This window comes from Macrotis lagotis, chromosome X (assembly GCF_037893015.1).
Source record: "Macrotis lagotis isolate mMagLag1 chromosome X, bilby.v1.9.chrom.fasta, whole genome shotgun sequence".
NCBI classification, from domain to species: domain Eukaryota; kingdom Metazoa; phylum Chordata; class Mammalia; order Peramelemorphia; family Peramelidae; genus Macrotis; species Macrotis lagotis.
The window spans coordinates 537,436,151-537,461,435 of NC_133666.1; the positions used below are offsets into that span (position 1 = coordinate 537,436,151).

Genomic DNA, 25,285 nt, shown 5'->3' on the forward strand with positions numbered 1-25,285 from the left:
TTGCTCAAGGCCATACAGCTAGGTAGTTATTAAGTGTCTGAGACCGGATTTGAACCCAGATACTCCTGACTTCAGGGCCGGTGTGCTTTATCCACTACACCACCTAGCTGCCCCTCTACCATTACATCTTTATTTAAATGTTGAATCTTTTCATTCTGAAATGGGGGACTGTAACAGTGATGATTCTGTGAGGCAGATGGAATGAAACTCTACTTTTTTGTATCTTGTACTTCAGGCATGATAACTACTTTTATTTTTTGTACACATCCATGGAAGCCATAATGTACATAGTATGCACACTAAATAACCCAGATGTACAACTTCCTTGCATGATCCAGCCTTGTATAGTAATTCTCCTCATCCCTTTATCCTGGTGCTGAGGGGAAATCTAGATGATGGTCATTCTCCTGGGCACCTATTGTAGACAAAAGCCTTTTCAAGTTTAGCTTCAAAGTGCAAAGAGATATCGGGCCATAGTTAGGAGGAATGGAAGGATTAAGTGAGGATTTTGGGGGGATAAGGGAGATGTGGGCATTTTTATAGACCCTTTGGAGTATCTAAGGAGGAATAAAATCTTCCTTTTGCATTTTCAAGAAGTTTCTCCTTAGTTATTAAAAAGGTTTATTGAATTGAATTCTGCATTAACTCAAATGAACAAAATTATTAACTCAGGTCTTTTTTCCCCTTCATCTATTTTGGCTCTTTTCTTCACAGGTATATGCAGACCCTCTCCCTTCCCCATAGACCTCTTCAGATAGATGAGGTTTAAAGACTCCTGAAAGACCCTAGTTTTATTTCAAATACTAAAGAAATTTTAAAAAAGAAATACTTGTTACATCCACTCCCTTGCTAGCACAACTAATTTTTTTTCCAACAATCATTTTTTGTTTTGCACTTTTCTCCTTCCATCTCTCCTCCCCCTGTCAGAAAGCAATCAAATATAGGATCTACATGTGATACAACTCTTAAACTGGATAAACTGTCTCCTATCTATCTACTTGCCTCTTCTCTGTCTTCTTTGTTGGAGCCTCTTCCAACCATGCTGTCTAATTGTAGGTGTCTCAGGGTTTTGTTCTGGATCCTCTACAACTTGGTGATCTCATCAGCTCCCATGGGATTTAATTACTAGCATTATGCTCATGATTTTGAAATCTATCTATCCTGCTCCAAACTGCTTATTTTCAACCACATCTCTGTCTTTCAGACATTTCAAACTGCATGTCCAATAGACATCCCAAACTGTGCCCATCTTTTACCTTTCCTATTACTATTGAGGGTAACTCCCATCTTCTCGGTTCTTCGGGTTCTCAACCTAGGAGTTGTCCTGGACTCTTCACTCTCTCTTATCGCCCACATCCAAACTGTTCCCTAGGCCTGTTGACTTCACCTTTGCAACATCTCTTGAATATACCCCCTTTCCTTTGATATCACTAGTGCAGGCCTTTATTGTCTCATGCCTGAATTATTGCCATAGCCTGCTGATGAGTCTATCTGCCTCAAGTCTCTTTCCACTTCAGTCCATCCTTCATGCAACCACTAAAACAGTATTTCTAAACACAATTCTGATCACATCACCCACACCCGACTCAAACTCCAATAATTTCTTATTCCCTTTGGGATCAAATACAAAATACTGTTTTGCCATTCAAAGCCCTTCACAATTTTGCCTCTTCCTTTCTGGTTTTCTGAGATTTTTTTCCTCCAGACATGCAAGAGCACTGTGTCTCTGGCCTCCTGGCTCTTCCACAAAGAAAACACTTGCACCTCTCACTTCTGGGCATACTCTAGCTGTGGCTCATGCCTGGAATGCTTTCCATCCTTGATTCAGATAACTGACTTTCCTGACTTTCTTTAAATTTCACCTTAGATTTCATTTTCTATAGGAGGCCTTCCCCAGTCCCTCTTACTTCTAGTGCTTTCCTGCTGTTAATTATTTCCTATTCATCCCTTATATTACTTATTCCTACACTTCCTTCATGAAGCTGGCATTTGAATTGGACCTTGAAGAATGGTTAGGGTTAGAATTAAGCATCAGAAATTCCAATCCAGTCCAACATTTCAGGGGAGAGTATTCTAACAGAAGAAATGATATGATCATGGGAAGGAGGTGAAGATTAATTATGGAATAGCTAATAACTTTTTGTTTGGGACAAATAGTAAAGTGATATGTTGCAGACAATGATGAAAAATGAAAATGTTTTATCTGGTTAAACTCTTTACAAGTGTTCATACCCTCCCTTTTTCTTCTTCCTCCTTCCCTTCCCCCCTCCTTCCTTCCTTCCTTCCTTCCTTGCTTCCTTCCTTCCTTCCTTCCTTCCTTCCTTCCTCATCCTCACAAATATTTATTGGTTGCCCACAAGATGTCAGTCATTGGGAATTGTGTGTGAATTAGACCCACATAAAAAGATAATGTTTTCCCTCAAGAAGTTTAGAATCTATCTTTCATTCACAACTAGAATCCTACACCAGGCTCCTAAAACTCCTGAGGGAGTCGAGATTTCTAGAGTAAGTGTGTGGGTATGTGTGTGTGTATATATATATATATATATATATATATATATATATATATATATATATATATATATAGAGAGAGAGAGAGAGAGAGAGAGAGAGAGAGAGAGAGAGAGAGAGAGAGGTAGGGTTAGATTGGGTTCCCATGTGTCAGAGATGATTGTTTTAATTTAAGCATGTGTCTCCAGGCCCAAACTATTCCCAGCCTGTAATGGAGTAGGTGATATTGGTGGATCCTGTTATAGCTCATTTGCCTTCTCTCTGCAACCTTTAGAAAAACAGGCCCTCACTTAAACCATGAATGAATTATCTTTCAAGGGGTACAAGGTACACTTCACCAGCAAGCAGTTTTGGGGACTGTGAACATGCTTTCCAGAAGGCGGCGGTGACCTCAATATTCACTAGAGGGCGCTTTCCTACAATTTAAGAACTAGTGATAAAGCATAAAATTGAGTTTGGGATCAGCAGCTATCCTTGCATTCAGTACTGATCTTGGGGTGTGGAAAAAGAAAACAGAAAATTGCTTTGGAATATTAAAATCAAGAACTCCCCATCCTTCCCCACCCCCCCTTTTAGGAAATCTGCTTTCAAGTTGCTAACTTCTTAAGATCCAGACAACTGATTTTTTTTAAAGCCATCACATTGCTTAAACATAATAAAGGAATGGTCATATAGAAAAATTGTAAACAAATTGTTTTCCTGAGTCCCCTCCTTGCTCCCTGATTCTGAGATCCTAGAAGAGGGAATAGGGGAAAGGGCTGTGTGGCAAGAATCTGCCAAGATCAACTATAAACATGGGAGAAAATGGGGGAAGGTGGGATCAGAGTTTGTTAGTGGGTCCTGTATGATAGTGTTTGCCATCACAACCTGGGGTCCTGTCTCCACTCTGGCTCTCCTCTCTCCAGAGGCTGTCCTGGTATGTCCTCTACAGTGAATCGGCAGCAAGTCAAGCCTGGGGGGCAGGAGCCCCAGTCCCAGCTGGCTACAATCACCTGAAGAACTTACAGCTTGATGGGAGCTGTTGCTTGGGAAAATATCAGATCCGAAGTTTTTAAAATGAAAAAGTATATTTGTGCTTGCTGTAATAGGATCAGAAACTTTTTCTTCCCCAATTCTGATAAGGAAAAATAAGTTTAAGTGAGCCTGCTACAGAAGAAATGGAAACATTTCACTTTTTAGTGTAGCACAGACCTATCAAAACCCTTTTAAAAGTTAACTTCCTTGCTCACTTTCTGAATAGATTTTTAAAACCCAAAATCTCATATCAGTGTGCTACCTAGGGTTTTGAACATCAAATTTCTTTTTTCTTTTTAAAATACGTGTCATTTTATTTTTTTCTAATTACATGCAAAATTAGTTTTTGACATTCATTTTATTTTAAGATTTCAAAGTTCCACATTATTCTACCTCCCTTCCCTCCACCCCTATCCATGACAGTGAGTAATCTGATAGAGATTATACACATACACATCAATTTATTTGTAATGTGATCCCCTCAACTACCCAAGGGCTCTTGAGAAATGGAATTTCTCACCCTGAAGTTTTTTTTTTATTTTTTTGCAAGGCCAATGGGATTAAGTGGCTTGCCCAAGACCACACAACTAACCCAGGTATTCCAGGGCCAGTGTTCTATCCACTGCACCACCTAACTGCCCCCCCTCCACTGTGCCACCTAGCTACCCCTCTTTTTTCTTAAAGGTTTTATTTATTTTGAGTTTTACAATTTTCCCCCTAATCTTACTTCCCTCCCCCCACCCCCCACAGAAGGCAATTTGCCAGTCTTTACATTGTTTCCATGGTATACATTGATCCAGATTGAATGTGATGAGAGAAATCATATCCTTAAGGAAGAAACATAAAGTATTAGAGATAGCAAGATCAGAAGTTCCTTTTTTAAGGTGGTAACAATTTCAGAAAGCAGTTTGGGGGAATCAAGGTCCAAAAATGCACCTTTTCTGTCTTAAACTTTCAGAACTGCAAGTTCTTATCCAGGGTAATTTTCTTGTCCTTTGTATTATTCCTTGGTTTTCCATGTTCTCTAAAGTCTGGACATTGTTTTCATAGGTTTTTTGCTATTCCAAGGGAAGCTTTATTTTTATATTCCTGATTTTGAGAGGCTTACTTATTCTCCAACTTCTAGACTATAGGATATAAGTTAAATAGCTTTTTTGGTCCCCTGATATCCTATTTAAAATAGGATAATCTATTTTATTTTTATTTTTTTTTTAGGTTTTTGCAAGGCAAATGGGGTTAAGTGGCTTGCCCAAGGCCACATAGCTAGGTAATTATTAAGTGTCTGAGACTGGATTTGAACACAGGTACTCCTGACTCCAGGGCCAGTGCTTTATCCACTACGCCACCTAGCCACCCTAGGATAGTCTATTTAAAAAAAAACCCAATATTATACTTTTGACTGCATCTTATTCTTTATTGAAATATGTTAATTTTTTTCCACATTGTTAATCCTATATACTGAAAGCTACTTCTTTACCTAGAGTTCACTTTAAGAAACCACTTAGAGCATTCTGGAAATACAATATTTGCTCTCAAGTTCTTTGAGAATTTTTGGACCAGAATTTAGAAATTATCTAATCCAATTTCATTTCATAGATGAGGATACAAAGCCAAGGCAATGTATAAAGTGATCCCCCAAGACTACATAGCTCAAGTCTCCCAATTGTAGCCCAAGGCTCTTAACAAGATTCAAAACTATTCATCAAATTAGATGTTATCTTATACAATCAAGATATGGGTTGTGTGACTTAGGCATTATTTTTCCATGTCACAATTTATGTACTCCTAGTTTATAAAGAGGAAAAATGACCTTTCACATATAATTTTATTTAGTTTCTGCCCTAAGATATAACAGCTTTTATATCATACTTCTCCTTGACCTTATTAACATCATTCCTGTTCACACAGGTCATGGTGGTAAAATACATTCACTGGTAAATTTACAAATGACATGAATTCTGTGTAGGGTTGCAATACTTAGGAACAGCACTTCTAAATGACTTTGGGATTATGTTGGGATAATTAAAGTCAGTTCAAAACAATAACATCTCCCAAAGATTTCTGAAACTTTTAGAGAAAGTAGATGAAAACAGGCTTAAATTTTATATCAAATGCATACAGAGTCTGAAAACAGACTTGACTTTGGTTGAATATTTTTGTAGTCATTTTACAACTAATGCCTGCAACTGAAATAAAGCAGATGCTCAGAGGCAAGTTTTTAAGAGTATCCATTACTATTATTTATTACTATACATTTATTAAATGCCAGTGTTAAATTCACATGCATTTTTGTATTCCTTTTGGTGTAATGCAAAAAAAAAAAGTTTTCCCCAGAGGCTACTTTACTACAGTTTGTAGCCTGTTTTAATACCAAAAGTTTGTTGCAGTTGTACATTTTATAAATAATTCCTAGCTTAAGGGTTTTTTTCCCTTAATAAAGGAAATAAGTTTTTGATTCTTTAAATATTTTGTGACATTGATATAAAGCAGGGTGGGCAATTTGACTGGAGGTTCACTTTATGGGTTGTGCTGAGTTTTGAGGACCACACACAAATATAAAATATAGAAGTAATCATGAAACAAGCACAGTGTTAATAACTCTTGGGGATGCCCTCAGTAGGCCAGGGGGAATGATGCATTGGCTCAGATGTGGCCCACACACCAGGTTTTATTTACCTCCTTCAAGAGCCTGTGCTTTGGATTCCTGGATAGTTTAAGGTCTGATTAATGATACTGGATTATGGGATCAGATCTAGAGCTTGAAGGAACCTGTGAGGACATCTGGCCTCACCCCCCTGCCTTTTAACATGGAGGAAACTGAGGCCCAGGGAGGTTACTGTGCTCTTGTTTGATGTCTAAGTAATTGCATTAAAAAAAAATCTTGAAAACTTTTCAAGTTTTATCTCTTCTAAGAGGCTCATTTGTAGCCATCTTGAGCTGTCTAAAGGAGAAAGAGATCGATTAATCAATAAACAGGAATTTATTAACCACTTACTAAGGACCACGGGAGGGAGATTACCTTTTACTGAAGGAGACAACGTGTTTGGATATAAGGAAAGAAAAACAAAATAAAAATGCAATATTGCTTAGGAAGGGAGGATGATGGGTACTGGTAATGTTTAAAAAACAGGCTTTCTCTTGGGGGGAGGGGGAAATATGCTGGACACATCTTTAACTTTAATCTTCAACAGTTTTTTCTTAAGTCTAAAATCCACAATCAACAAAACAAGCCCTGAGTTTTAGCCTTTGTCAATTTCTGAGATATGAAGTCTCATATTGAAAATTTGACAATCCACTCTAGGGGAGTTGGTAGGAGATGAGTGGAAATTGGAATAGTTGGGGAAAAGAGCAGGATTTCTAAGAGTATGGAAGTATAATAACATCTGAAAAATAGGAAGGCAGCATGGTGCAATGGAAGGAACCAAGGTTTTCAAGTCAGATTCTGTTAACTATTGATGTGAGCTGAAGCCATTGTAAAGGTCTTAAGCTGGGGAAAGAAAATTTGGAGTCAAGAGAGGAAAAATGCCTTCCTTGTTGTAGTAACCAAGAGAGGCTATAGAATGGAAATTCAGGGCTTTTTTAGAAAACCAATTGAGAAAACAGCTTCTAGCTGATTTTAATTAGACTTGGAAGTGGTATTAATTCACATTTAGTTTTGGGGGCAGCTAGGTGTTGCAGTGGATAGAGCACTGGCCCTAGAGTCAGGAGGACCTGAGTTCAAATCCAGTCTCAGACACTTAATAATTACTTCACTGTGTGACCATGGGCAGGTTACTTAACCCATTTTCCTTAAAAAAAAAAAGTTTAGTTTTGTTGGAATTTTGAGTATTTATGTTTTAACATTCTGACACATTCAAAAATTTGTACTCAACAAAGATTTACCTCATTTGTATCTCCATCTTGCTTATGAACCTTTTAACATTTTTTTTTATCTTTTAGAATTATAGGATCATGGATTTAGGTATAGGAGGAACTTTAGAGATCATTGAGTCTAATACACTTGTTTTACAACTAGGGAAATTGAGACTCAAATAGATGAAGTGATTTGCCCAAGTTCCTACAAAATAGTAAGGTACTGAGATAGGGGTTGAACCCAGGATTTTCCACATCATTTATGCTCAAAAGCCTAGAAAGATTTTTTTTTTGGCATTTATAGGCCTCACATTACTCCATTTCTTCTTGATTGGCCAACAGTGACTCAGTCTAAACCCATTTGGTCATCATTTGGGCCCTGATTGGTTCAGAGTGAATTCACTCAAAAATTATTTCTGCTTTGGACAGAAAACCCGAGGGTCTTTCCCTCCTAGATGAATTTTTTTGTATTTTGACTATGCAAAAGAGTCTCTGGCTTCTTTTTCTCACCTGCCTTAATCACTGAGATACCCTAGGCGTCTTACCTTCCCAACAATTTTTTTCTTCTTTTTTGGAAGTGGTCATTCTTGGACTCTTTACTTCATCTTTCTCCCCTAATCTTAATGATTGAATGGGTGCTGCTTCAGTCAAATTGTGATCTGGGAAAGACGTTTAAAAAGCCAAGGTATCTCATTGCATCCAGGGTCATCTCTGGTTGTGTTGAACCATATCTGGGAGCTAGATTCAGATGACTCCAGAGGAGAAAGCGAGATTGATGACTTTGCACAGCATCTCCTCACTTAAAATCCAACTCACTTGTAAATTATAGCATTATCTCCCTAAAGTTGTAGTTCTCTTTGAGAATGAAGGTCAAACAACATCATTATCAGATATTCTTTCCACTGTAGTATTTGAAATTTAAAAAGAGATAATAAAAAGTACTTTTCCAATCCTAAATTGTAATATAAATATGGACTATCACTGAGTTTAAAAAGTTTTTAAAATGATGAAAGCACCAAGAACATTGCAATTCAATTTTTTTATTGCTTTGTTTTGTTTGCTCTAGTTTCTTAGTAAAGTCACCTCTCCCTTAAACCACTTGTGTGTTCTTAAGCCTGAATTCTAATCTGTCCCAGAGCAGAATTTTCTTTCTAAATCATCATCACAGAGAGACTGAATGTTAACTTTGAAGCCAAGAAGATTATGGACGATTAGACTGAGAGCACAGAGGAATCCAGGGCTAGGACTGTCTGTGGACTATTCATATCTTGTCTTTATAGTTCAACCTTATTTTTTTAGGGAGGAGTATGACAAATGTTCATGACTACTCAGACTATCTAGTTTCTGCTAGCATATTCTGAAACATGATTCAAGGATTCAAGCCAAATTTATAAAATAATAAGTAATGCAAAGAAATATATTTTCTACTATTTTAGCAATTATGAAATAGGATATTATTTTTAAAATTGCTTCTCTGTTGCCAGTGTTGTAGCTGCCTGACATCTTCTGTATTATGGAATATTTCATTTAGTTAATCCCTGGTAACTGAAGATAAATTGACTGATTACAGTGTGGTTTAGCTTTCCTGTGGCATGCATGCATGGTGAGGGTCTGATTGTTTGATACCAGTTACCTGTCTCTTTTAAAAAAAGGTTAAAAAAGGTTTATGGATGCCTTTTGTTTTATATCAAACTAATTTCTAGGAAATTTACAAAAATATACCTTTTCCTTTAATTGAGATCTCCACATCAAGTAATTCATGTTCCTCCAGGTATGTTTTGAGCATGTCCAGTTTGCCTAGCTCCATGGAGCCTACTGTTTCTTAGGGAATACATCCTTTGACTGGCTATCTCTTTTCCACTAGCTTTTAGTTGTGCTTTTTTTTTTTCAGGGACATATATCTATTGCACCCCATGAACCAATGAAAGGAGAAGGACTTATTTTTATTTGATTCCTTCTTTTTTATCCTAGTTTGGAGAAATGGTGGTATTTGTTTTCATCCAGTGTTTGTCCTCAGTTTCATGTGACAGACGTGATCATCGTGGCCCTTGGAAACTGAGCCATGTAACCTTGTAGCCAGCATTGCTGGCAAGGTAATGAAGCCAGCCAGGTTGGCATGGAAGCTCTGATAAAACAGGGTGTCTGGGAACCTCACAGTAGGTTTTTCTTTGTAAATTTTTTTTGTAAATATTTCTATGTAAAAATTTTTTTACCAAAGATCCAGTGTAATATAATTAAAATCAACTGACACAATGATGGTGTTGGATAGAATATATGCAACATTCAGTGCCCTCTTTCTAAGAGAAGAGCAAAAATTATATTTTGCCATCTATTTGATAGAACCAAAACTATGATTGCTAAGATTTTGACTCCATTCTTCATAGTTACCTTATGGTAGTCATCAGGTATATTGTTCTCTCTTTTTTTGCTTACTTAACTGCATCATTTTAGTTAAATTTTTTTAAATGGATACCATTACTTTTGAGCAAAGAGAGATAATACTGATAGCTCTGAGCTGATTAAATGTTTAAAAAATGCTTTGTTAAAAAATCTATATATGGGAGGATTGGGACATTGATGCATTCCTGGTGGACTTGTGAATAGATCCAACCTTTCTGGAGAGCAATATGGAACTATGCTCAAAGAGCAATAAAATTATTCATACCCTTTGACCCAGCATTTCCAATTCTAGGTCAATATCTAGAAGAAATTATAAAAAAAAATGGGAAAAATCCTACATGTTCCAAAATACTCATAGCAGCTCTTTTTGTAGTGGCAAAGAATTGGAAATTGAGGGGATGCCCATTAAATGCGGAATGACTAAATAAGTTATGGCACATGAATACTATGGAATACTATTGTTCCATAAAAACCCATAAATGGTTGGACTCTAGAGAAGCATGGAATGACTTACGGAATCTGATGCTGAGTGAAGGGAGTAGAACCAAGAGAACAATGTACACATCAACAGCAACATTCTGAGGTGGAAGCAGCAACTTTTGGCAGTCCAGAGAGCTAGGATAACTGTATTTGACTGGTTATGGACTATATTATCCCCAACCAGAGGGAAAAAAGAAAAAACAAAACACAGAAAAAACTAACCCTTCCAAATCTGATGAGCACTTTTGTAAAGTTATCTGTTATGTATCTCTTTCTCTTTATCCTAATTCCATATGCCAAAATTACTAGTTTGTAAACATGTTCAACAAAATATGTATGTAAAATACTAACCTGACTGTTTCCTGCTAAGGGGTGGGGGGTGGGGGGGGAGGGAAATTTTGTAACCTGGAAATATGCAGGTACATATGGATGAAAATAAATTAATAAATTAAATATCTATATACAAGTTTAATCTGCATTATTAACATTTTCTTCACTTTTTAAAGTCTTAGCAATCAATAGTACAATAAATCCAAGTTCTGATTTGCACTGATGTTCACACTGAAAATTTAGCAATTGAGTCTTGGGAGCTGGTTCAAGTTAATTGCAGCATACTCCTGTCTTTGAGTAATTTCATCACAACCTATAGAAAACATATTAAGTGCAAAAAGATAATTGCTGCCCCTCAAGTTGCTTACAATCTACTGGAGGAGACAATGTGCAATCAAATTTATAAAAAGCCATGTACATAGATGGGAAATAATTAACAGAGGGGAAAATTAAGAGGGGTTGGGGAAAACCTTCATTTAGGAGATGAGATTATAATTGAGATTTAAAAATGAGATGGAGAAGGGAGAATATTCCAGGCATGAAGGACCATCAAAGAGAGGAGTGTCTTGTTTGCAGAACATTCTGGAGGTCAGTGTTGTTGACCTTTACAGAGAAAAAACTGAGGTCCAGAGAAATGAAGTGACTTGCCAAGGCCACATAATTAATAGTAAAGCCCAGATAGGATCCAACATCCATTTGTGCTACCTATTAGTTTAGATTTTTAACTTAGCATTCATCCAATATATGATCTTGCTTTGTAGTCATTCAGCTGTTATTGAATGCCTCCTATATGCCAGTGTGTAACTATTATTTGTAACCTAACTTTTGCAGAAGCTTTTTTCTGATCTCTCTTAATTCTAATACCAACTCTCTGTGAATTATCTGTGATTTTTACCGTATGTAGTTTGTACATGGTTATTTCCATGTTGTTTCCCCCATTATACAGACAGCACTTTGAGAGCAGGGACTATCTTTAACTTTTCTAAGTATCTCCATCATTTAACACAGTGTGTTTGGGGTGTGTAGGATATTCAGGAAGACTATCATCTCCTTGTGTGCGAGGGCTTGCTGAGTCCTTTTCAGGGCTGCTCATCCACCTTTGGTATCCATCTATCACCCAACTCCAATCTAGCTTGCATAGCAGAATACCTTGGTAAACTGATACTACAGATGGACTAAAGCAGGGTGAGATAAGCACCAGGTCTCAAACCCATCAATGAGTGAGGGGCATGTCTACTCTAAGCATGTGAAGACTTCTTCTAGCAGTAGGCACCCATAATTTGTTCCAAGGATCATGAAGGTAACTAAAGCAGGCACTGTGGAGGGCTTAGAGCTTGGACCACTGCCAGGCATCTGTACTTTTGTCTTGCCACTGAACTTAGATGTCTGAGGCTGATGACATTGTGCAACTCACTGAAATTCAAAATCATTTGTCCTCTTCAAAAATGTACAAACAACAATAAATGTTTGTTGACTGATTAGAAAAAAGCTTCCCCCTCCCCCAAAATATATAAATGTCTTCAGGATTAAAAAAAATCAGAGAAAATTTTTTTCCTCCTCTCGATTTTCTAGGGCTCCTTCCTCTTTACTCTTGGACCCCACAAATCCTTATACCATCCTTCTTACCCCCACCAAGATTCTCTCATCTTCCCTTCAGTACTCATCTAGACTTTTGCAGTTAACATCTGGCAAGAGATCTAGTATGGTTCAGAAGTTATGGTGCTAATCTTGGAGTCAAGAACACCTAGGCCTGACTCAGACTGGGCAACCATTGAACCTCTTAGAGACTCAATTATCTCATAAAACTATAAATTATAGGAGACAGCCAGATGGTGCAGTGAATAGAGCACTGGCCCTGGAGTCAGGAGTACCTGAGTTCAAATCCGGCCTCAGACACTTAATCATTGCCCAGCTGTGTGACCTTGGGCAAGCCACTTAACCCCATTTCCTTAAATAAAAATAAAAAATTAAAAAATCTATAAATTATAGATGCTTTGGAGATACACATTGGTAGAAGAAAGTCTCTACACCAGAAAAACCACAGATGCAGAATCTTCCTCTCCCCATCTTAAAGTTCCTGGCACTAACTTACCATTGTGACTCTGGGGCTGGTGTCTATGATTTGATAAAGGACAAGATTTTCTCATGGTTGTTGGGATTAGCATAGTTATTATCTACATAGAATTACATGTTTAAACTTATATGACAAGTCGTATAGTGAATAGAGTATTGAATTTGGAGTTAGGAGGACCTGGTTAAAATATTTCCTCAAATAGTTACTAGCTGTGTTATCTTGGGCAAATCATTTGTCCTCTGCCTCAGTTTATTTAGCTGTAAAATAGAAATAATAATGACCCATTTTATATGGGTTTTGTAAGGATTACATGATATTATTCATGTTATCCTTACATGTATTTTTCAAACTTTAAAAGACTTTAAAGATGTTAGCTGCTATTAGTATTAATTATATTCTTCCTATGTAATGAAAGTATGTGTCCACCTTTATTTTTATTTTCTTAGGTTTTTGCAAGGCAAATGGAGTTAAGTGGCTTGCCCAAAGCCACACAGCTAGGTAATTATTGTCTGAGACCGGATTTGAACCCGGGTACTCCTAACTCCAGGTCTGGCTCTCTATCCACTGTGCCACCTAGCCACCCTCTGTGTCCACCTTTATTGTTGATATTTCTAACAAAATAACATTTACATGTTGAGATTTGAGACCAGTCCTCCCACAGTGATGAGGTGGAAGAGATGAAGGTATGTATACCAGAGCTTTAGATTCTCTCAGTGAATTGGGGTCAAGAAACTAGCCCCTAATCAGCTGATGGAGTGGGAAGGCTCTTCTGCAAATGCTGTATTTTGATGTAGGAGTTAGAGGGACTGGGGAATATAGCCTAAAGCCTCTAGCTGCCCTCAGTTCTGTTATGCATGCTTATCAACCAACATAAACTTCCTCTGGCTCACCAGCAGCTGACAAATGCAATTTTCAAGACTTCTTCTAGACCATACATTAAATGACCTCCTTTTATTGATTTTTGTGTTAGAAAATCTTGTCAATAGGAAGGTGATGACTTTAACGGCTGTTTCTTGGCCTACCTCACCCTTCTTTTTTATTTTAGATTTTTATAGGGAGAAACCTATTTTTTACATTTGATGGGATTTCAAAATGATTTCAGAGAGATATAGCTTTCTCATTTAGTTTATGTAGCTGAGTTAGTAGCAGCAGCCTTTGCTAGGAAGATGCTTATTAACTATTTTGCCATCCCATGGGTGAAAGGAACTGTAAGGGATGATTATCAGAATGGCTGATGCAGAGATGCCTTGCTAATTGAGGGACTGTTAAGATATTCAACTGATTGCTGATGAGAAACAAAACCTTAGAGGGGTGAACAGGAGGATTGTGATGAGACCTCGGATAGCTGAGGATGAGAGTTGTCTCTATGTTGTATACTCATCCCTCATTCTGATAGATCTGTGTTACATTCTGAAAATATTTTTTAGAAGTGTTATTGTCTTGTTTTTATATTTTAGCATTTTTTGTTTGTTTTTGTTTTTGCAAGACAATGGGATTAAGTGACTTTTCCAAGGTCAAACAGCTAAGTATTAAGCATCTGAGGGTGAATTTGAACTCAGGTCCTCCTGACTCCAGGGCTGGTGCTCTATCATTGGACCATCTAGCTGTCCCTATTTTAGTAATTTCTTGACATATTTCCCACCCCTTTCTAATCAGTGATCTTGAACATACAACAAAGAAAAAGAGGCAAGCAAAAACACAGATACTTCATGTAAAAGCAAATGCTATAATTTTTTCAATTAATAAGCTTTTATTTTTTCTTCTATTCCCCACTGAATAAAAGAAAAAAGTCCTTGTAACCAATACAGTCATCAAGCAGATCCCTGAATCTGCCATATTTAAAATTATATCCTTAATCTGCATCTTAAACCTATAACATTTTTATTAGGAGGTGGGCAGCATACTTCCTCACCAATCTTCTGAAGTCTAGTTTGGTCATTACACTGATCAAGAGTTCTTAAGTCTTTCAAAGTTGTTTTTATAATGATGCTATTATTATATATTGTTCTCCTGGTCCTATTCACTTCCTTTTGCATTAATTTATATGTCTTCCCAAACATCTCTGAAGTTTTTTTGTCCTTTCTTACAGAATATATTTAATTACATTCATATACTGTAATATGTCCCCCAACTAATGGGTGATCCCCTTATAAGTTATTCCAAAAAGAACTATTCTAAGTAATTTTTCTGTATGCTGTTCTTTTTCCACTCTCTCTTTGATCTCTTGAGAAGTATAAAACTAATAATATTATTACTGGGTCAAATAATATATTCAGTTTAGTGATTTTAGGTGTATAATTTCAAATTGCTTTCTAGAAAACCTGGACCAATTCACAACCCTATCAATGGTATAAGCTGTTAGGTTGCATAGAGGATAGGGTATTGGGCCTGGAGTAAGGATGATTCTTTTTACTGAGTTCAAATATGGAATCAGACATTTTTTTCTAACAGTGTGACCCTAAACAAGTCATTTAACCATTTGCTCCATTTTCTACAGCTATAGAATGAGTTCTAAAAGGAAATGGCAAAGCACTCCAATATCTTTGTTGAGAACATGGAAATGACCAAACAAATCAACAGCATGCCCCTTTTCCTGAAGGCCCTCCAACATTTGTCCCTTTACTTTTTTGTCATCTTTACCAAACTACAGAATTGCTTTAATTCACATTTTTCTTATTAGTGATTTGGAATATATTTTCACATAGACTTATGGATTTTTTTTTAATTAGAAAAGTTCGTGTCCTTTGTTCATTTATCAACTAGGGAATGGTTTGAGATCCCATAGAACTTTATCTCAAGTTCACTTTCTGATGAATAGGGATACATTTCCTGATCCTTTCCCCCATCTAAATTAGTCATTACAAGTAAAAAACATTTAATTTTGTTTTAGTGTTTTTGGTCAACTATACTATAGTCATTTGGTTTTTCTTATTTTACTATATCATTTAATAAAGTTTTTCCATTTCTTTGAATTTCTATTTTTTTTGCAATTCAATAATATAGCAATATATTCATAGCATACAACTTGTTTGACTTTGTCCTAATTGGTAAAGCATCCACTTTATTTCTACTGTTATGCTACCACAAAAATTCTGTTTTAAATATTTCAATATGGGGGAGCAGATGGGTGGTGTAGTAAATAGAGCACTGGCTTTGGAGTCAGGAGTTCAAATCTGACCTTAGACACTTGACACTTCCTATCTGTTAAGTCATTTGGCCCTTAACCATGTCTTGCATCCAGAGCCTTTTCCAGTCGACCTCTGATTCATATCTGGCCACTAGATCCAGATGACTGGAGGAGAAAGTGAGATTGGTGACTTAGCACAGCAACCCCTCACTCAAATCCAATTCAGGTGCTCGTCATGGCATCACTTCCTTGATGTTTCAGGAACAAAGGCCATTCAATCATGTATGGGACCCTTCTTTCTTTGATTGATCTCCTCAATTATCATCTAGCTATGAGATCCTTGGGTTTCTGGTTACATAAACAATTCAAAGATTTTTATTGTATAATTTCAAATTGTTCTCCATAATGGACAATTTTACTGCTCCCTCTAAAGCATATTAATGTTTGACCTATCACAGAAACTATAGAGTCTATAACATCTCCAACCTCCAACCTGACTATTTCTATCTTCTTTCATCTTTGAAAACTTGTTCAATGAGAGGTTAAACCTTTAACTTCCATTTCCCTTACTGATGATTTGAAACTTTTACATAAATGTACAGAGATTGCAAATTGTCTTTAGAATAGTTTGTTCATATTCTGTTATGTTAGAAGATGCTTCTGAGTCTTTGATAATTTTCAAATTTCTATTTTTTTATGTATACCACAAATCATACTTTTATCAGCAAAGTTGATGTCTCCCTTTCCTTCCCTCAATTTATAGTTTCCCTTTAACTGCATTTACTTTATGAAAAAGCTCCTAAATTTTTTTTAATGTTTTTAAAGGATTTTTTTATTTTGAGTTTTACAATTTTTCCCCTTATCTTACAAAAAGCTCCTAAATTTTAAGAGCTAATTATTGACTTCATACTTTGGTTAAGTAAAATTATTAAAATGGAAGCCTACATGTTTTCTAACCTGAATCTTTTTCAGCTTTTAAAATTCTGATGATGATTCTGTGAAGAATCTGTCACTATCTGCTTCCTAAGGACATCAGATTTTGTTAGCTTAATTGATACTAATTAAGTCATCAAGACAGCATTCTAAAGTCTGTTTAATTAAGATTTTTTCAGCTTGTTTTTAAGTACACATCAATTGTACCCATGAATGTAACCTGTCTAATCTTGAATCCTTTCCTAGGACCTTCAATTGATCAGTATTTTAGATCCGCTATCCTTCAAGGGTAAGACCTTAAAGAAATTGCTGAGAAATGTACCTGCAATTTATATGAAGACCTGGGAGATTTGATTCCTTTTAAAAAATAATTAAACAGACAGACTAAAACAAGCCCCAACTGTCTCACAACAATAAAAAAAAATCCTTTTACAGGCTTCACTGAATGACAGATTTTCAGACTTTTAAGAGGTCTCTGTTGCCACAAAGTCCAATACTGTCTACAACATACTCAGCTGGGCAATGGACCTTTGAAGAGACTCCAATGGTTATGTTGAGCCAACATTTTCCTCATTGCATATTCTTTTTTATGTAGTTTAGAGCAAATTATTTGGTTGGATTGTTGTTTTGTGTACTATGTAGGAAGACTGGTATGAAATTTGTTTCCTTAGAGAACATGAGTAAAATTATAGTCTCACATTTACTACTGTATTTTTCTAATCTACTAAATGAAACTTTAGTTGGGGCTGGTTGCCAGTGTTTGTGTACAGACTTCTGTATGGGGACATTTTTCATCTGAAATGAGTATTAGCCTTACAGCAGTCCTGTTTGCTTCCATTTGAATGGCCTGTTGCTTATATGGTCTCATGAATACCACTAATCTTTGAATAAAAGTCAGCAGACTTTTAATGGCAATTAAGCCCACATTAGATATTCGAGGTAAAGGAGATGGGGGGGGAGAGAACAAAGGAAAATAAATATGATATATTTAAGTAGAGTCACATTAAAAAAAGGCTACAAAAGATGGGGTGTCAAGAAAAAATAATGGACCAAAAAGCTTCTTAAGAATCAAGATGGGTCAGCTAGGTGGTGCAGTGGAAGCACCGGCCCTGGAGTCAGGAGTACCTGAGTTCAAATGTGACCTCAGCCGCTTAATAATTACCTAGCTGTGTGGCCTTGGGCAAGCCACTTAACCCCATTGCCTTGTAAACTAAAAAAAAAAACAAACAAAAAAAACCCAAAAACCATTGCCTTGTAAACTAAAAAAAAAAAAAGAATCAAGATAAACTGAGGATAGGAAGAAGCAATGACCAAATGAAGAACAGGAGGAAATAAAAAGAAAATGAGGAATGAGTAAAAGTAATGAGTGATTATTAATAACTATCCTACTATCCTTACTATTTTAGTAAGGATAGTTATTAATAATGTCTCAGATTCAATTTGGGTTGATACTTTTACTCATTCTTCATTTCTTTTTCTTGGTTCTTTTTTTTTTTTTGCTTACTATCTCTTGGACTTAATGAGTGATTATTAATAACTTCCTGACTATTCTTACATAAAATAGAACTTTCAAATCAAGTCCAAGAGATAGTAAGCAAATTATTTGCCTGCGGGGGGTTCTCAGGAATAGACAAAATGAAAACCTTTCTTCTTTCATTTCATTTAAGCTATACTCTTGGGTACTCTGCCCTTAGGAAAATGCTTAGACTTGTATGAAATCAAGCATTTATTACTGTGCCTTTTCTTTGATTTCGACTGTAAGAATTTCTTCTTCTGCATTAGAGGAAGGGGTCATAGTGATGATAAGTGATTCTTTAGTATTTTCCCTGAGTAGGACTGACTTTGCTATAGGCTGGTTTACTTCTGTAACAGGCTGGGTTTTACATTTGAGGGCTTCCACTGTTTTTTCTGCTTCATTTCCCAATTTAGTTTTGGCCTCATCCAGTTTTTCTGTGGTTTTACTTCCTTGGTTCTCTACTTCTTTAATTTTTTTTTCTTTTTCCTGAAAAAAAAAGTATTGGCACAGAATTAGCCTGAAAATCACAACCAAGAGTTCTCAACTTCATTTGGCTAATGAGTACCTTAATGCTCAAGTTAATACTTTAAGGAATCTGAATTATTTTTCTCCATGTTGTCTCAGAATATCAAGTGGAAAATTGACATAGAACTTCTAAGTTAGGGTAAAGGTCAGGATTGAGTTTATGCATTTCTATTTTTGTTGAAGAATTTTCCACCTACCTCAATGCATGTGATTGTTTAGAGGGCAGAAGCATCAGGTTCACCTAACTCTATGCATGTGATTGTTTAGAGGGCAAAAGCCTCAGGTTCAAAGTATTTATGAGTATCTTTTTTCTATGTATACAAGCTACTGAGGAAGAAAATTAGAAATGGGTAAAACTCTGAGGAAGACTGCCTTTTATTTGTCACAGATGTGCTTAGACAGAGACCACTACATGCTCTAGATCTAGGTACAAGGATTTTCAATTGGGGAAATAAAATTGCTTTAAAAATTTTTTTTGGATAATTTATAATTTTGACATAGTCGATTTTATTTTGTAATCCTAATGCAGTTAGTAGGGGTGTGCAGTGGAGTCATGAAGAACACAGACCAAATCCAACCCCAGAAATTTACTAGGTCTGTAAACCTGGGCAATTCATTTAGCCTCTTGATTCAGGTATTCATATCTGTAAAATAATGTTAACAACACCTATCTCTCAGGGTTTTATGAGTATCAAATGAGATTAATATTCATAAAGCAGTTTGCAAACCTTAAAACATACACTCTCTTTTTCTCAGTCTCTTTGTCTCCATATATATGCACACACACACACACACACACACACACACACACACACACACATACACGTGCACGTGCGCATTGAGTTTGTGCACATATAAGTCATTGTTTTGTTGTAATTGTTAAAAAGCACTAGTCTTGGAATGGCTCAATGGGTTTCACTAGACTGCCAAAGGGGTCCCATGACAAATTTGAGCTCTCATTCCAGTTTCCCCTCTAGAAGTGACCTGCTTTTGAGCTAGGTACTTTATTTTTGTCCCTAACCTGTCCAGGTTGTAGTGTCAACATTTATATCCCTAACCTGTCCAGGTTGTAGTGTCAACATTTATAAAATGAATGGGTTGGATTCTGGGCTCTCAAGGTTCTTTTTGGTTCTAAATCTGTTGATTCCTTTTATTTCACCATACTTCTGATGTCTCATTTAGGAATAATTTGGACTAGGTATAAATGCTTATGAGAGACAGAAAGTAAATAGAAGGACAAATTGGTGCAGAGAACCAGTGAGTAAAATAAGTGCTTATTAGGTTTCCATATGCTGGACTAACTAAACTGGGGTTGGAAATACCAAAGAGAGCCAGCCCTTTCCCTTTAGGGATCTTCATTTTAACAGGAGATTAGCATTTACCCTGGAATCAAGGAGAGATGAATGACTCTGACCATACTAGCTATGGAATCCTGGCTAAGTTTTTTCTTAGGACTCTGAGCAATTCCCCAAGACTATAGGCTGAAAAATAAATTCTGATTTGCCTTGGTAGAACATTTTTTGGAACTGGGAGTTCTCTGTATCAATGAAATCAGAGATATGTCTTTTTCTTCTCCTCTGAATACATACACACATATGTAGACATACTCATACAAACCCACATATACATACCCATTCACACACACACATACACACACACACACACACACACACAAATACTTTTTTGGAAAGGGAGAATGTCAATGTTTTATTTCATTATTAGAGAAGGGCCAGAATAAATATTCCTTCCATGATTCATTAGCAATTCATTTTAGTTTGAGCATTAAGAGGTCAAATGATTGCTCAGAATCACATAGCTACCATGGGTTTATGCATGTTTAAAGGGCTGTTTTTGAACTCAGATCTTTGTCTCTAAAGTTGGTCCTCTATCTACCATCTAGTAAATACCAAACTGATATGATATATACACATATGCATATATATATATATATATATATATTTGCAAATATATGCAGATATAACCATACCCTCATCCACAGGTATTTGACCAAACCTGAGTTCAAATTTGATGTCAGACACTTGACACTGTGTGACCCTGAGTAAGTCACCTAATTGCAAGGCAAGCCAAATTCAACTCACTGTCTCTAGCTCTCTCCACTCTTATGTATAGCCTGTCTTACCTTTCCACTCTTTTTATAACTTACTCCCCTCTTCTCTTTTGAATACTTTTTTGATCCAGTGACACTGGCCTCCTTGCTGCTCCTCCCACAAGATATGCAATCTCCTATGACTGTACATATCTCCTGTATCAAGAATACTGTCTTATTTCTATTTCCCAGTTTCCCCTGGCTTCCTTCAAGTATTAGCTAAAAATAAACCTTTTCCTAGGCCCCTTAATTCTAGCACCTTCCCTTGTCTGATTATCTCCGGTTTATTTATTTTAATTTTTATTTCTCTTTTCTCTCTCCAGTTTATTTTAAATATATCTCATTTGTCTCCCTCATTAGATTGCGAACTCTTTGATAGCATTGACTTTCTGGGGGATAGGGAGTGGGGGGATGGGACTGTATATAACTCTAGAGAGCATAGTACTTGGTAATAGATGTTTATTGGCATCACTTCTCTCAGCTTCAGTTTCTTCATTTGTAAAATATTAGCTGCAAGGTTGTTGTGAGGATCAAAAGAAATTATTTATCTAACAAGCTTTTCAAACTCGAAAGTACTATATAAATGAATCCCCGCCCCCCCACCATAGGACCCCTGGGAGGTTAATTTTTTTCACTTTTTCATACCTGAACTGCTATTTCTTTCTTCAGTCTAAGTAGTTTTGTGAGACTTGTTTTACCTGAGCCACTCAACAAAGCTTTAAGCATTTTAGGTGTCTCTTCTTTGGATGAGAGAAGAGCAAAAGCTTTAGCCGGAGGTGGGGCCTCTGTGGGCTTAGCCTTCTGCTCAAGAAGGAATCTGTAAACAGGCAATAGGAGATGTCATTAAAGAGCTTCTGGAAAGTTTGGACAAAATCCCGGTTAGTTGACCATTACTTTTCTATAAAATATTATTTACTTGTACAAACTAAGTTATATATATATAAAACAAGAGAAGTCCCAAATACATCAAAACTATTATACCTCAGAAGTTGAGGGTCTCACTATTTAAGTCTAAAGTTCACACCTTCCTGAATTTGGGGGGCTCCCAAAAACACTTGTTCTGTGAACTAAGTGATTTACATTTGTCAATTGGACGAAGTAATCTGTGGTCATTAGAACCCAGTTCTTCCCTCACAAAGGTAGACAATAGGTATCCTAGGAAATTCTGTCTGATGTTCCCTCCCTCCCTCTTTTGTTGTGTCTACTCAGTTTTTTTCCCCCATAAATTGAAATCCTCTCTCTCTCTCTCTCTCTTTGGATTTTCTTAAGAACGTACTTGGCTTTCTTCCTGAGGGCCTTTTTGGAGTCTGGGTAGTACACTAAGATTTCATTGAGTGTCTTTTTATCAAGGATAAAGAGATTGGCAAATCCATGGGCCACCACATTAGCTGTCCGGCGGTTTCCTCCACCTTTTGCCAGAAGGCTGTAAGATAGAAAATGATCATTTTACCTTTTGCAATATGTCTTTCCTCTGAGAACCTTTCTTTAAAAATCCTTGTAGTATCCAAAATTTAGTAATGGTACCACTTTAGAGATGCTTCTCCTCAGTCAAGTGAACAGATATGCTTCCTGAGGAGGTCAGGGATGTTATAGAGACAGAACTTACTTCAAATGAAGTATATGTAGGGTTTTCTGGTTGTAAAGCACTTTCATATACAAATGATCTCATCTGCTCAAAGATACCTGTGAGGTAATAATAATAATAATAATTGTGACTCACATGTCTGTAGCTTTAAGACTCAAGGGTTTCCCTTATAATGACAATCCTATAAAGTAGATAGGGGAAGTGTTCATTTTCATTTTACAGCTAAGTAAAAAAAAAAACAAACAAAAAACTCAGTTTCTACAACTAAGTAACAATCAGAGTCAGTTTTTCTGTGAGTTTTTGTTTTTTGATTTTTTGCAAGGCAATGGGGTTAAGTGGCTTGCCCAAGGCCACACAGCTAGGTAATTATTAAGTGTCTGAGGCCGGATTTGAACTCAGGTACTCCTGACTCCAGAGCCAGAGAGTCAGTTTTTCTGACTACAAGTCCAGGGATCTTTCCATTAGATCTCAGGGACCAGAGGTAGTCATAATTTTCTATTTGTCCTTCTTCTCTGTTTATTGAAGACAGTTCCCATCAATGCTTTTTGTCTCAGAACCTGGATTTGAAGAAACTGACCCTCCTTCAAAATCAAGACCAACTCAAATGCCCAACCTTTCTCCTGTAGCTCTGAGGTGCCCACCTGGCATACCATTACCTATACATACCATTTTCTGGCATCTATGGACAGATTTGAGAAGATCCATGAATGAGTGTGAAAAAACAGCATCCTTTTTGTCAACTTCTACCTGAAATGTAGCATTTCCTTCAATTGTGAATGAAAGAGAGGAACATTATTCTGAGAAGGGTTTCTTAGGCTTCTCCAGACTTCCAAAGGGGTCTATCTATGACTCTCAAAGTTAATATTTCCTCTTAACTGAAAGTGGTCTCTTTGTCTTCTAAATTATCATTATTTGTACCATTTGAATGGCAAGTCACATGGTGTTCTGCATTATTATTTATTTACACATCACATATCTCCCAACTAATATAAAATTCTCGAGGGCAAGAATCATTTTGTTGATTCAATAGAAAGTATACTTGATTCAGAATCAGAGGACTGGGGTACTAAGTCTCACCCTGAGCAATCTCTATGACGCTTTCTTTCTCCATAGATGTGATGTCCCACTTAGCTCTGAATTTATCAACAAAGATTTTACTAATGATTACTAATTGCCGGTACTTGAGCAGCTAGGTGGTGAAAGCTGGGTTTGGAATGAGGAGGACATCTTCCTGACTTCAAATCCAGCCTTGGATATTTACTAACTAGGTGATTCCAGGTAAGTCACTTAACTGCTTCAGTTTCCCCATCTGTGAAATGAACTGGAAAAGGAAATGGCTAAACACTAGCATCTTTGTAGTGAAAACTACAAATAGGGTCACGAAGAACAATTGAACTTTGCTAAAGCACTAGAGATATAAGGGTGACAAGTGACACAATCCCTGCCTTCAAGAAGTGACACAGAGAAGCCTAGACATAACAGACACAGAATGAAAACAAGGTAGTTTTGGGAACAACGTTGATTGTCCTAGCAACTAGGGGTTTTGCGAGCTGATTTTTGAATTCTAAGAGGGAGAGATGAAGATTCAATACATTCTACACATGGGAGGACCACTTGTATGAAAGCAGACAGCTGAAAGATTGAATATTTTCTTTACAGATCAGCAAGGAAGCTGGATTGCAGAGTGCATGGAGCGCAGTGTAAGAAGAATGAAAAGGGAAGAAGGCATGTTACAAAGAGATTTAAATGTTAAAACAGAGGGGTTTATATTTTTTTCTAGAAGTTATAGTGAGACACCCATTTTACAGAAGAGGGCCTAAACTATTGGGGTAGCTATGGGTGTGCAGAGGAGGGAGGAGAACACCCTATTGTGATGATAAAAAAAATAACAAAATTTGGATACTGATTGACTAGAATGAGAAGTCCAAGGATGGTGGTTTGCTTTAAGTTACCTTGGGGCGTCAGGGTGATGCAGTTGTACACTAGACTTGAAGTCAGAAAGACCTGAATTCAAATCTTTCTTTAGGCTCTTATTAGCCGGGTGACCTTGGGCAAGTTACTTACGCTCTATTTGCTTCAGTTTCCTCATCTGTAAAATGGGGATATTAATAGCACCTATCTCTCAGGGGTGTTGTGATGATCAAATGAGATGATAATTGTAAAGAGGCTGCACCATATAGTTGCTGTTTGTTCTTTGTTTTTGAAGAGGACTGATGACATATATACCATAGATGATGTCTTGACTCTCAAGTGAATTGGATTTAAGTGAGACAGAGTTGCATTAAGTCATTCGCCTCACTTTCTCTTCCTGAATCATCAGAAGGTGAGACAAAAAGTCAGGATAACAGGTGATGGCTCTAGATTCAATGGATGATGACCTTGGTGTCTTCTTCGTGTAACCAAGTTCTAAGGGCTCCACATGAAGCTGATTTCGTGGCTTTTGGAACAAATTGTTCTCATTCACCCATTCCTTGGGATGGAAGTCTTCATATGCTTGGGGTAGACATGCCCTAACTCAATGACAGGTTTGAGGTCTGTTGGTTACGCTCAGCTCATCTGCAGGTATGGCTGCTGCTCATAGAAAGAGTTGAATAAATGGTAGATTACCAGTGATGGATGACCCTGAAAAGGGCTCACACCAGAGATGCTAGTCCTTTCTGAATGCTCTATGCACATTTACCAAAAGGTAGGAGCTATGTAAATATTAGCTATTATCATTATTATTATTTTCTTTACCTTTCTCTTCACAGAGTGAAGTACTTTTTACATAGTAGATGTTCAACAAATATTTGATAAATAATGAATGAAACCAAAGGATCCAACATACCAAT

General features: G+C 36.8%; 1 protein-coding gene across 2 annotated transcripts in view; it reads right to left on the reverse strand.

The window, feature by feature from the left end:
* Positions 1 to 18,429: 18,429 nt before the first annotated feature.
* The window catches only part of CNGB3 (cyclic nucleotide gated channel subunit beta 3), a 140,507-nt gene continuing 133,651 nt past the window's right edge, over positions 18,430 to 25,285 (reverse strand). Inside the window, exons 14-17 of one of the 2 annotated variants that reach the window (XM_074206446.1) lie at positions 22,146 to 22,292; positions 21,515 to 21,686; positions 19,766 to 19,783; positions 18,430 to 18,723 (exon numbers count right to left, since the gene is read on the reverse strand). In XM_074206446.1, coding sequence (XP_074062547.1) covers positions 18,451 to 18,723; positions 19,766 to 19,783; positions 21,515 to 21,686; positions 22,146 to 22,292 — 610 coding nt within the window. In that variant the 3' untranslated portion in view covers positions 18,430 to 18,450. Of the gene's footprint in view, positions 18,724 to 19,765; positions 19,784 to 21,513; positions 21,687 to 22,145; positions 22,293 to 22,319; positions 22,526 to 25,285 lie in introns of those variants that run through there. The other variant, XR_012472353.1, reaches the window with a different exon arrangement.